Raw genomic sequence first — 13,223 nt, 5'->3', positions numbered from 1 at the left:
AGAAAGTTAGGAAGCAGCACTGTAGAATGTGAACGAAAGGACAGAAAAAAGTAGGCAACGCGCATACAAGGCAAGCTTTGCCTGCCCTCCAATCCTTGTTTATCCTGAATAGGAAAAGGCCTTCCGAATTTTTCTTTCGCGTGTTTCTCAATTCTACTCCAGCGCTGTACAAATAGGGGAAGCAGAACAGGCATTTCTCTACTTATTGAGCAGATGGCAAATCCATCAGAGCATATATATCTGCATCACTAATCCTAACGGTGTTCGCACGCAGACGAAAAATCACGCGAGTGCCATACTTTTTATGTCTGTGCATATTTCGATTGCGGTCGGTATAACGGCAGGTAATGACATTGTTATCTGTTATAGTTACCAATGCAAGTAAAAACCCTAACTTACATTCGTCTTCATGAGCCAACTCAGAAGTCGTTGCATTGAATGTGCTTTTATAACGCAGGTAACAAAGCTCAAGGGCGAAGCTTTGTTAGAAAAAGATGTCAATTACGTACAACCCAGACGCTCCGTGGCCTTCTCGTGTTTTGGCAAAGTTCATCAAAGTCCGCGAGAAGATAGGTTTTCATCAGATATACACGGTGAGTCTCAGAAGATGTTGCGCAGTAAAATAAATGACTGTGTTTTGATGCCATTGAAAGAGTTATGCCATAGCGTATTTTATGATGCGACAAAAAGCGGATTTTTACAATGGTTGCGTCACAGATGTGGCCGCCATTGTGTCATTAAAACTATTGTCGCCCACCTTTCCATGTTTTCAATGATTATGTGATTGGAATTACATAATGTGTTTGTTGCCTGGGACATTAGCGTCCAGTGGTGCTTGCGGAGCCCCGCGAAAAAGTAATTCTTCTTTAGAAAGCAGAGAAATCATAAGTTACCATCATGAAGTGTTCTATTATAAAGGGTTACATCTTAAGAAGAGGACGACAATAAATAATTTTTTCCAATATATGAGCTCGTATCGAGTGGCATTAAGTGAACGATATATATTTTAGGCAAGATTCTCGCCTCTGCGACGTATTTTTAGTAAGAAGCAACGTAATGAAATAACAGCTTTGCCGAAATGGAGAAGCGATAGCTGATATAACAACACATCGGAATGTTGTATCTGGTAAGGCTATTTCATAACTTCTTCAGATCTGGCTCGCGTAACTGTACAAAACACTAGAAAGAGAGGACACAGCTGCTTCAGGAAGTGAAGTGGTTTTCTCATTGTCTGTCATCTGAACACAAAGAGTTGAGAGCACACTACGGGTTCGAGTTGCGTTCTTATGTCTACAGAGAGGGCGTGCAAGGCAGTGCTCACGACCGTCCCCCTTGTTACCTAAGTCCTCTGTTCGAGCAAAGTAGTCGCGTCGCCTTCCCCGTCGCCATGGCATATTCCTTCGTGAGGCGCTTCGCTAATGCTTAACCCTGCCCTTCTTGTTGGCTTGACTCACCAGCGACGAAAGGACTCGAATGCTCGGTGATGTCGTCGCATGCGCCACTCTTGCGACAGAGATGACCAACTGTTTTCATCTCTGCTTCAGCCCCACTTGTGTTCAGCGCTCAAGGACATTTACCACCGTGTAGGAGGTAAAGTGCGCTGGTTGATCTTATAGATTTGGCTCAAGAAGGAGAGCGACATCTAAAACCAGAGTGATGTCCAGATAATTGCAGTCCCAACACAAATGCCGGCGCTTAGCCCCAACGGATGATATAGGAGCGCTCGCACACATTTAAAAAGCAACCCACTGGGCCCCTTGTGTGTCAGTCTAAGGCACTGGCCAAATGCAAGTGAAATAAGAAAGCGATCTTCTTTTACCGCGAAACTTGTTATGAGATCACCAAAAGAGTGCATGCCGTAGTTTTCCGCTGCCACTACTAATGTCAGAAACCGCTATGGCACAAAATAAGAAAAAAATTGCCAGGTCTGTGGAGAACATGCTGCTAATTCACAGCGAAAGCTCCAACAACATCTTTGCCAAAGCCAGTTGTACACAATCTTTGGGCAACTAATACAAATACACATGCAAGGTACCAGGTATGACATAAACCCCTCAACTTTCAGGAAGTAGGGAAACACCCATTATGCCACTGTTCGTTATTCTACGGGTATACAAGAGATGTAACTGCTACACGTATGTAACGCATTATGTGAACTTTGTTTTTGAACTGCTGTGCCATTGTGCCCGTGAGCCGGTGTCTATGTTTTTATCTGCAAAGAACTTTTCGGTGCCTTGTATAAGTACAGCATTTGGCTAATAAAGTAGGTATGTATGTCACATTAATGTTCATTCTCCTCTCCTCTCGCACGAGACAATTAGGGTGCCGTAAATACGAAGGAAAAATTTGGCAAATGATAAAAGCAAGTAAAAAAGCGGCACGTTCATAAAACTATTTCGGGCCATATAGAATCATCACGCAGCGTCGCTTGCGCTTTCGGCGTCATATGTTCTTTTATTTTTTTTTGCCCGTTGTCGCCACCATTTGTTGAGGCGACGGGGGCAACGAGTCCCCAAATTCTTGACACGTGGGTATTTATGGAAGTTAGGCTGCCAGTGTACATATGCCTTGACGTAACTGTACATCGTTCGCCGTGTACATCGTTCGCCGTGTGCACCTTTTTCTCACATGTTATTATGGGCATCGACTCCAAATGCACAACATTTCGCAACCGAGTTGACGAAGTGTTCCAGATCCTCTAGTAAGCAATCGCCCCAGAACTCAGGAGTGCCTTTCCCAGCTGACCCTGCCTGCAAATTAAGCGTCACTATGGCAACCATAGGAGGGCAAACAATCTCACGTATTTGAGCGGCAATACAGCCCTCTAAAAATCTTTGCTTTGGCGAACTGGTTTTTCATAAGCACACATATACATTTTTGTTTTCACATAAGCACACATGTACGTACCACATTAACGCTATCACCGGGCTTTCTTTCTAATAGGTTTCAGGTACTCTCGGTCAGTAACTTTACATACAGTCTCGGCACCATTACCACATGTGTTCCGTAAGGTTCAATTTCGGTTTCGTTGTTATTTTCTTATACGTAGATGAATCACTGCATTGCATTAATTATTCTTCTGGTTTAGTACACGCTTATGACACGACTGTTTTTTCTCATCACTTAGATTCTGCGACTCTCGTGTCCATACTTTAAGCTTACCCTAATTCACTTTTTGCCTCGTGAACTATAATAAAATATTGAATAATCTGTGCTAAACCTGTTTTATGCTTTTTAATTCACCAAACGAAAAGCTAGCATTCATTTCTTACCCTGTCGTTAACTCATTAGTTATTCCTATAGGTTATCATGCGTTATTTTTGGGGCTTATAACGGACGCTCATCTGAAATTTCACCAACATATCAGTTGTGTTTGTAAAAAGATTTCATACGATACGAGGCAATTGGTCAAATCACCAATGTGTTTTACCATAGACACTCTGAAGGCATTGTATTATGCGTTCATACACAGTCATCTAAGCTATTGCATTAAATCAAGGGGTAATTCATATTCAGTGCACATTTGGCCGTTAAAGGTATTGCAAAAATAGGCAAGTGACTGATAACTTTCGCTTCACGTCAGATGCTATCACACCGTATTTTTTGACAGCTTCACCTATTATCCGTCTCCCAAATGTACGTTGATATTGTGTGTGTTTTGTTTTTCAAGGCTTTCTACCGCACCTGCAGTGTTGACATATTTCCTTCTGTCTCGCTGAATTATAAAAAAAAAACAAAAAAAAACAAACTAAATTTTTGGTCGCCAATACTTTGTTATTGTCTAAAATTCACAATTATTATAAAAAAACCAAGCATTGTGTTTCCATCAATTTTATATTGAAATTCTCTAGCGCACGATATTAAATTGATATGATATGATATGATTACCAGTACATGAAACCTATCGAAATTACAGCTAAAGGTATAGAATGTCTGATAACTAAGCTGAAGCTGTCTAGCTCCGCTGGGGCTGATAATATTAACTCAAAAGTACTAAAAAACACAATTTCCATTACCAGTAACATTCCGTGCGATATTTTTCAACAATCTTTAGAGTCTGGGCAGATACCTGACGACTGGAAAGTTGCAAAAGTTACCCCATTGTTCAAGTCTGGAGACCAACATCTACCCCAAAATTACCGTCCAATCTCACTTACATCCATTTGCTGCAAGCTATTAGAACACATTATCGCTTTGCACATTTACAACCATCTTGAGTCTAACCAGTTCTTTTTCCGCAACCAACATGGGTGTAGGAAAGGTTGGTCATGCGAGACACAACTGCTAGAACTCACGACTGACCTTCACTCGAACATGAATAATAACCTCCAAATAGACTGCATTTTTCTTGACTTTTCGAAAGCGTTTGACCGTGTGCCCCACTGCCGCCTAATCTCAAAGCTATCTGCTCTTCAATTACACTCACTAACCTTATCATGGCTTCGAAATTTTCTTTCTTTCTGGAAACAGTTCACTGTCATCAATAACGATTCGTCGTCAATATGCGATGTAACTTCCGGGGTGCCACAGGGCAGCGTGCTCGCCCCGCTGCTATTTCTTATATTTATAAACGACTTGCCTGATGGCGTCACATCATTCATACGAATATTTGCCGATGACTGCATAATCTACCACCCTATCAAAAATGTTAACAATCATTACGCACTACAGAAAACCTTGATGTAATTATGAAATGGTGTGAGACGTGGCAAATGGTTCTAAACGCATCAAAATGCAAAACCATCTCATTTAGCCGTAAGCATGACCCCTCCATTTTTTCATACCGTATAAATAATGACCCGCTCTCGCATGTTTCCACATACAAATATTTGGGCCTACACTTCACACAAAATCTTTCATGGTCCTCTCACATCACTAACATCTGCGCAAATGCTTCGAGATCACTGGGATACCTACGCCGTAACTTACATTCCTCCCCCGCTAACGTCCGAAAACTAGCTTACGAAACTTTTGTTCGACCTCAACTTGAATTTGCCTCACCAATCTGGTCCCCCCACCAAAATTACTTAACCAACATGATCGAGGCAGTTCAAAATAGGGCAGTCCGATGCATTTCTCGTAATTATAATTTCTGCTGCAGCGTAACACAACTTAAAATGGATTATTCACTTCAATTATTATCCACTCGCTGCAACATTTCTCTTTTATGCCTCTTTCATAAATACGTCAATAGCACTAAAATGACCAGACTTCCAATTGAACGACCTTCCTATTTATCAACTAGACTACACAACCAGCTTAGTTTCTCGCGCATGTACGGCAAAACGAACTCTTTTAACGCATCCGCTTTGCCTCGTGCCATCACGTTGTGGAATGATCTTCCCGATAACTTGGTATCTGACACTAACCCTGTTTCCTTCCGCAACAAATTGGTCTTACATTTTGGTTGATAATTTCATGTTCACAGCTTCGTTGTTGTATGTATATGACATTCATAATGCTGTGCAAAAAGTTTTTAGGGGCGAAGTTCCTTAGGGCGTGGGCTGTGCGTCCCCTGTAGCCTGTATGTAGCCACCTCTAGTTTAGTTCTTGCAGTGTTCACTAGATGGCGGTACCATCCCCTGTATGTAGCCACCTCTAGTTTAGTTCTTGCAGTGTTTACTAGATGGTGGTACTTGTAGCTGATGATGAAAAGATTCAAGATGTTATGAACTAGAAAGCGGTACTTGTAGTTGATGAAAGACGCGAGGTCTTATAAAATAGGAATGATGTCACATATGGCGCGTGTCATTGGTTGAAGGCAATCGTTCGATTTAGTGCGGCGACGTACGCTAGGGGGAGCGTTGTAATAAAATCCGTTCGCTGCTGGCGCGCGCTCGGAGTCGCCGGATGGATAAGGCTGCACAGCGGAGAGAGCGCAAGGCGGCAGCAGCGCGCGCTCGCAGACAGAATCCCGATGTGCGAGCGTGCGAGGCAAGGGACATCGCAAGCCATCCATCGTCTAAGAACAAATAAAAGTTGATTTGTGTATATACAGACACAGCGTTTCTCACGTCTTTACATGATGATCGACTGGGCGAATTACACGGAAGATTCACAGTTTACCGATGAATCCCTCCGGAGCTTCGCCCATTCATCATCATTCACCCCGTGAATATGCCGTAACTTTTTTCTAATGCGCTTATTGCCGCCTTATTTTTGTGCTTTATTTTTGTTTGCTTAGGACGAACTGTTCACACTTCCTGCAAGCGCTTTCATGATTGTCTTAGTGTATTATACCACAATCTGTGCCAATTTACCTTCCACGTATTGTACACTTCCTAACTGCTGCGTGCCATGAACTGCATCTTTCTAGTTTTTTGGTAACGATGTATGATGTCAATTTATACTTACTTATTTCTTGTTTATTTGTTACTCATGTCTCGAGCTTACGTTTTGGCACCTTTTGCCCTTTTACTTGTTGTACATGTCTTTGTTAGCCCCCCTTACTCGATGCCCTAACCAAGGGCCTGTAAGGTACCTGTAAATAAATAAATAAATAAATAAATAAATAAATAAATAAATAAATAAATAAAATATATATTTCACATTCCCGTTTATAGGACAAAATTGAAAAAAAAAGTTTATTAATTCTATGACTGCTTTTTTTGTTAATTTTTATTATCTTGCAAATTTTTTGTAAAGAAGTGTTAAAATTTCAATCTGAACACCCCGAAGTGTCCTTTTACTGGTAACACAAAAAAAGTTGTTCATTCGTTGTTAGTACTTTAGTTTTTCCTTCGTATTAACATAGGAGGCCCTGCCTGCAGTTTGTTACCTTGGGACTTTCTTCTGTATATTCACTTGCAATGTATTACATTTCTGATGCCGATAAACAAGATTGATTGATTGATTGTATTAGCCATCGCCCACATATACGCTCTCATAAGACATATAATACTATCGCAGGCATTATAAGTGATATGTGTTTCAACAAGCGAGTACTCGTTCATGAAGCGAATTTAACTTTTGAAACTGCCTTACACATTAGAAAATGAGTGCGCAACTAAATTTATAATGGCTCAAAAACGAGTGTTATTTCTCACTTCGAAACTCCCTCTCGTTTTCAGAATGGGTACGTTCGAGGTACCTACTACGAACCTATACTCCGAGATATCGGGCTGATAGCGAATTATTGGACTTGCCGCGTGTTCATGTTAAGGGCTGACATGGATTTGTGAGTACAATGAGTTCGAACAAATATTGGACGCAAGTGAACCGTCGCAAAGATCCGATCCGTAGCAAAAATCCGATATATATTCATGCATGTTGTCTTTGACGAAGAAAACACGCGAGATTGTTTAAGGCTGAAACGTTTATTGTCACTTTTTTTTCGATATAGGCCTTCTTGCATGGGGCCTCTCAGTCTCTCCTATCTCAGAGCCAATGAGTAGTAGCGAGTAGCATATTGAGACTAGGGCACTAGAAAGAAATTCCTGGCGTTGCAACACAGACAGACAGAGTCATATTCTAAAATTGTACTTTCACTACAACCCCGATTACAGAATATATTAAGAACACGTGGTCACTCTTTACAGAAAAGGTTTTAAAGTACAGGGAAGTAACGGTGCAATACGCCGCAATATGTTTATGATTCGTAATGATTTACCGAAGAACAACAGAGCGACAAATAAGGTCACACCTATGCAGTCACACAAGCGGTCACGTACAATCGCGCCACTTTTCATCTGAATAAATAATAATTTTCTATTTTATTATGCGTTAGCGAGCATTGAAGTGTAGAGGAGAAAAATAAACAAAAGAAGCAACGTAGCAAGACATACAAACTGGCGAAAATTAGAATATGGAGGACATTATGTGCATTATGCAAAGTTGAAATGCCTATAGCCATTTTGCAAGTAAAAATAAAGCTTTGCAATAAGAGAATTTTAATAAAAGTTTGGAATCTTGCACATTCAAGAAGAAAAGGTAAAGCAAAATGAAACGTAGTTACGTTAAAACGTAAAGTGTAACCAACAGCAAAATGTACACAACAAAAGAATGTTAAATGCTAATTATATTCTTCTATATCCACTGGTTTTGGTGCAGGTACCACGCACTGTAAAGGAAACAATATTGTTCAAATAGTGTGTTACGTTCCTTAGTCTTACGTAAAAACATATTATGCAAGAAATTTGGATCATCGGTAAAGGCAGTCGACTGCATTTGCGGTCGTTGGTTAAAAAGGAAAGATGTATTAAAGGCTCAAATAACACCCCTGGCAATACACCGGTGTATTATTGTTTTTACGCCAGCTGTGCGAGGCGCATTCATGGCCCAAGGTTGCAACCAATCAGCCAATATCGGCAGAGTCATTTACCTAGGACCAAGTTGGCCACTTTTCAGATGATATAGGCAGAGCCGATGTAATTTATAGACCCAATTTCGGCGACAAAGCTGTTGTACTTTACCGACAAAGACTGAGCGATTTTTGCCGTTGTTCAGCCTGTTGTGGTTGATCATTGGTTTTGAACTGCTAATCTCGGATACATTGTGCCTACTTGTAGACAATGTATGCTCAGCCGCAGTCTTTTACTGATGGTATTAGGTTCTGCGGCCATCTGCGCTCCACCTGATACTGGAGATACGATCAGCTAAGGATCTCCGAAATATCATGTAGTTGTTAGATAAATGAAATATACGTCAAGCGTCCTGCAGACGCGTTTGATTCTCTGCAACACTACGTGTGAGCACTTCTCAATAGTTTTGTGCATGCGTTTTCATTTTTGTAGGCACAGAATGAAATAAACATATGCCAATACTATTGATGCATGCCTATATGTGGAACGCCCCGACAAGTGCGTTTCATTAGAGTAAGAGGAGCGTCCTTGTTTGTCGCCTAATCTGGAGAAAGTAGCTACACGAAATGGTGTTCTAACACAAACAAAAAGAACATGCATTGTATTGTGCTAATGGATACGCATGATTAGGAGCGCGAGGTATCGCTGACTGAACTGCTTTGTTTCCCCATTTAGTTTTCGGCTACGGCAATCACTCACAGTGATAACTAGTGCAGTTACGCATCTATTCGAAAAGGTGGCCTTCAATAAAATGACTGATTCGCACTAATTACCCTTTTCGTCAACTAGTTACCAAACACCATGAGAATGATGAAACTTTATAACCATTCATTTCACGGACAAAATTTCCAATACTTCTTTATTGTAAATATTTTTACCACTGCTCAGCTGGTTTTAATGATATACCAAACATCAGTACTCGCCCATGTAGTTACTTATGCTTTCAGCGTAAGAATTGTTTATTGAACTGGCTCGCTGCGTCAAGTGAACTTGTTATCATATTGACAGCGCTATATCCTTCACATGTTTTCAGGCGCTCACTGTGCGGCACCAGGGCTCAACTACACGAGTAGTTTTAAGAATCAAAGGTATAATATCGTCTCAACAGTGCATCGAGGTAACACCCGGTAATGTTTAGAACGCCTTGAAGCCTTCGAAGCAAAAGTTGTTCCCTTTAACAACCTTGAAAAAAGTCTTGATATTGTTGAAAATATATCAATTAGCTGGTCATCTAGACATAATTCAAGAATTTGTCGACGGCTTGGGACGACTGAAATCAACAAAAACATTTGAATTTTTCACGGTATTACCTGCGCTAATAAATCATGGCGAGGCACGAAAAAAAAAAAAAACGCTCGTGGTGTTTTCTCCTGCCCTATAGACTGCGAGTTTACCCTTGACCTTATTGAACGAGCCCATCGCAGTGGTAGATTTTGACCACATAAATATACGAACCTGTGACTGTACAATTCTTTTAGTGTAAAACTAAACACTCCGTCTAGTTCTCGCGTGCAGACCTGAAGTCGAAAAGACATATCTGCCTGCAAAAATATTTAGTGGCAAAACAAGAGGTTAGAAATAATCTTGCTGATACAGCGAAACATTTCCCGCAGTCACCGGCTTGTCAACGTAGGTACAAGAAGGTGTTTGTAAACAAAGAATAATACATATACAACTGCAAAAGAGATAACAAACTACCTCGCCAATGGCTGCGTGAAAGGTTTCGCACCAGTGCGAAGATTGTGGCCTGGTTGGGCTACTTGAGGAGACGTGATATGGAGTCTCACAAACAAAATGTTTTTCTTGTCACTTATATCATCAAACGTGAAGATCATCAATTCCTTACCGGTATATTTGAAACAGACATTGTTGCTCTCAAAGAGAACTGGTTGAATCCTAATGTTCATCGAGTTCTCGGACAAGTAGTCGCGTCTCATGGTTCATGGCCATGACCCCTGTCCAATTCTATAGCGGTGATGTCGCGAGCTGCTGGCAACTGAGATGAGCACTCACGCTTATTTTTGGAACGCAATGAAATATATGGAAAGCAGCCTTTGTGACTAATAATCGGTAAAGTGCCCACGCATGCAGTATTATCAAACAACGCAAGCATCTCGAGTTTCGAAATTCTGTGTCAGGTGATGTGAAGCTGTGATCACTCTTGTCTGATGAAGGCACCTTTATATTTTTATGACAATGTGACATTTATTATATGTGGCATTTATTAGAGAACTTTGACTAGCCCGTGTAACGCTGTCTCTCCGTCCGCACCGCTCTCCTCGCCGCAGGTGTTGGAGCGCTGCCAAGTATACTCTCGCCTTCCTAGCAGTGTGCGGTGACGTCTGTGTCCCTCGCCTGTCGCGTGTCAGCTGTCTCTCGCTTCACCCTCTCCACTGCTCCCAATGCTCAAGCCCACTCCTTACGTGGACATCATCTCATCCGCGCCACCCCTCTCCATCTGTCGGCGAGAAGAAGCCGCGAGCCAGGGGGTGCACGTGCAACGCGCTTCGAGAATTTTGCGGCGCCGACAACGTCGACAGCGCGCCGCTGCTTGCCGCACGATCACGCCGACGGGCAGGACGCCGTCGCGGCATGCTTGCCGCTAATGTGCGCGTACCTTTCCCGGCTGTCGCCGGTGTTTCGAGGGTAGCGAAGCCAATCGCATTGGAGAATGACGACGTCAACACCAACGAGGCGCGAGCCAAGGAAGCTGAATGCAAGCGTCGGCAGTGGAAGACCAGTGAAACCGACGAGGTGCGTGTCAGGAACACTGATCGCGTTAGACAATACAGACGGCCGCACGAGTGACACAGACGAGACGAGAGCCAAGGAAGCCGAATGCAAGCGTCTTCAACGCGTCCCACTTCCCGCGTCTTTGAGGTTAAAACTAACGTTTGCTTGAGTAAACACTGCACCTAGTTTCGCTTGTAATCATTATTCTAGTACCCGTGTTGACACCCGTTTCAACTGGGTCAACGCCATGCACACCGCTGCTGTTTCGCATCCCATCAGGGTGCCATTCGGAGATTTGGTCCATAGTTCTTTTGTGCAACTTAACAAGTAGGTCAAATGCAGCAGTGAAAAGCATTATTCTTACCATACCTTTATTTTTTGTGTTATTATCGTCCACGGCTACAAGGTCAACCAATCATACGCTTTATTACGATGAATGGTAAGCTTAAAATAGAACGAGTGCACGATTCGTCGTAGGAGACGAGCAAAACTGGTGGTTTTATCTCGCAATTTTTTATCAAAAGCTGCTAAGGAATCAAAACAACGCAGCCGAATACGGTGGCGTAGCTGTCTGAAACTGCCGGTGTCCGTCACCACTTGCACGTGAAATGACAACAAATCGATGGCATTCAAACCGGGGCTCTCAGCGAGACAAGTCGGTGTTCTACCACACAGTAGTGGCATGTGCTTGAAACTAATTCTGAAAAAGTCCCCGTAGAGGCGTCATGTCCGACAAGAACTTATGTTGAAGTATGTGATACGAGAAAATAAAATAATGTTACGGGTAACTTATTTAATAAATTAAATACGATGCACTGTGCTCGGCGAACAAGATGGCGACAGTTCATCAACAACCAGCCACCAACGTCGTCTTTCTCTTTCTTCCAGACAGGCTGTGCCAGCTGTTGCGTATCAATATCGTTAACCCTTTATATCTCAGGCGCCGTATTTGGGGCAGCTGTGTTAGAAACCCCCCTCCCCCCCTATAATTTCAATAATTGCGGCCCTTGATTCCTAGCTGCCGCAAATGTGGAAGTGTAACCTTGACAATTGACACTGCGGGAGCTGCAAGTGAGTGCTTCTTTAATTTAAACATGCACACCACGAGCACCCTCCAAAGATGGCGAATGGCCAGAATTTTCGTGCTCATATTTGCCTATTACTTGTGATATCTTGCTATAAATATCTATTTATTTTCGCGATGCCTGCGGAATGAGCGTATATTTGATGGATTTTAGCATTATTAGTTATTGACATTTCTAAGGACCATCTAGGATTGCTTACACGCTCGTGACACTCAAGACTAGAAAATACGGCTTTCTGCATAAGCCGCAAAAATTGTACCACAGTTCGCAGTGCATTGCAGTTCCCTCTCTTTCGCAGTGAATTACTCTAAAATGCTTCACAGCGTTTCAAAGCGTTAAACCATTCTGCAGATCTCACGTACCTTGGTAATCTATGTTATTCGAAGCATGCGTAGGGAAGGGGGCTGCGTTGTAGTTTTTTATATTGAAACTAAAGCTATCGTTACTAAATGACGCTAAAGATACGTACAAATGTTGCACTCACAGACATATGTTGAACAGCCACATATGTTTTGTGTAATCAGCTGTTAACTGTATCGTAACGATGTCAAGAGAACTTTAAGTATTAGCAACATATAAAACACTAAGCTGATATGGAGTGTTTGTGCTTGCGAGTGCTGGATAGTGCTACATAGACTACTTTTAGTAGATGAGGCTTGTGCGTACAATCAATAATTATTGATATGTGGGGTTTAACATCCCATAACCACCATATGAATACGAGAAACGAAGTAGGGGACGGCTGCGGAAATTTTGACCTGCTGGGGTTCTATAACGTGTACCCAAATCTGGGCACACGGGCCTTCAGCATCTTCGCCTCCATCGGAAATGCAGCTGCTGCAGCCGGAATAGGATTGTGTGGCAGCTTGGGCTAGTTGGTATGGCATGACGATAGTTATTGCGCGAGAACAAAACGACGACACAGAGACAAGAAGGTCTTTCGTGTCCTTATTGTCTCTCGTGTCGTCGTTTTGTTCTCGCGCTATAACTATCGTCACGGAATAGGATCTCGTGACCTGCGGGTCAGCAGCCGAACACCTTTGCCACTAGACCACCGCGGCGGGGGCACGATTGATGTTAACCCGCCTTGACACCTGTATCGTAT

At 42.3% G+C, this 13,223-nt stretch overlaps 1 protein-coding gene across 1 annotated transcript in view; it reads left to right on the top strand.

The window, feature by feature from the left end:
- Window positions 1-457: 457 nt before the first annotated feature.
- The window catches only part of LOC142786684 (uncharacterized), a 78,821-nt gene continuing 66,055 nt past the window's right edge, over window positions 458-13,223 (top strand). The window contains exons 1-2 of the mRNA XM_075884303.1: window positions 458-593; window positions 7,071-7,177. Coding sequence (XP_075740418.1) covers window positions 495-593; window positions 7,071-7,177 — 206 coding nt within the window. The 5' untranslated portion in view covers window positions 458-494. The remainder of the gene's footprint in view (window positions 594-7,070; window positions 7,178-13,223) is intronic.

The sequence above is a fragment of the Rhipicephalus microplus genome, unplaced genomic scaffold (assembly GCF_043290135.1).
Source record: "Rhipicephalus microplus isolate Deutch F79 unplaced genomic scaffold, USDA_Rmic scaffold_28, whole genome shotgun sequence".
NCBI lineage: Eukaryota > Metazoa > Arthropoda > Arachnida > Ixodida > Ixodidae > Rhipicephalus > Rhipicephalus microplus.
This window is presented reverse-complemented; position numbering and strand designations above follow the sequence as displayed.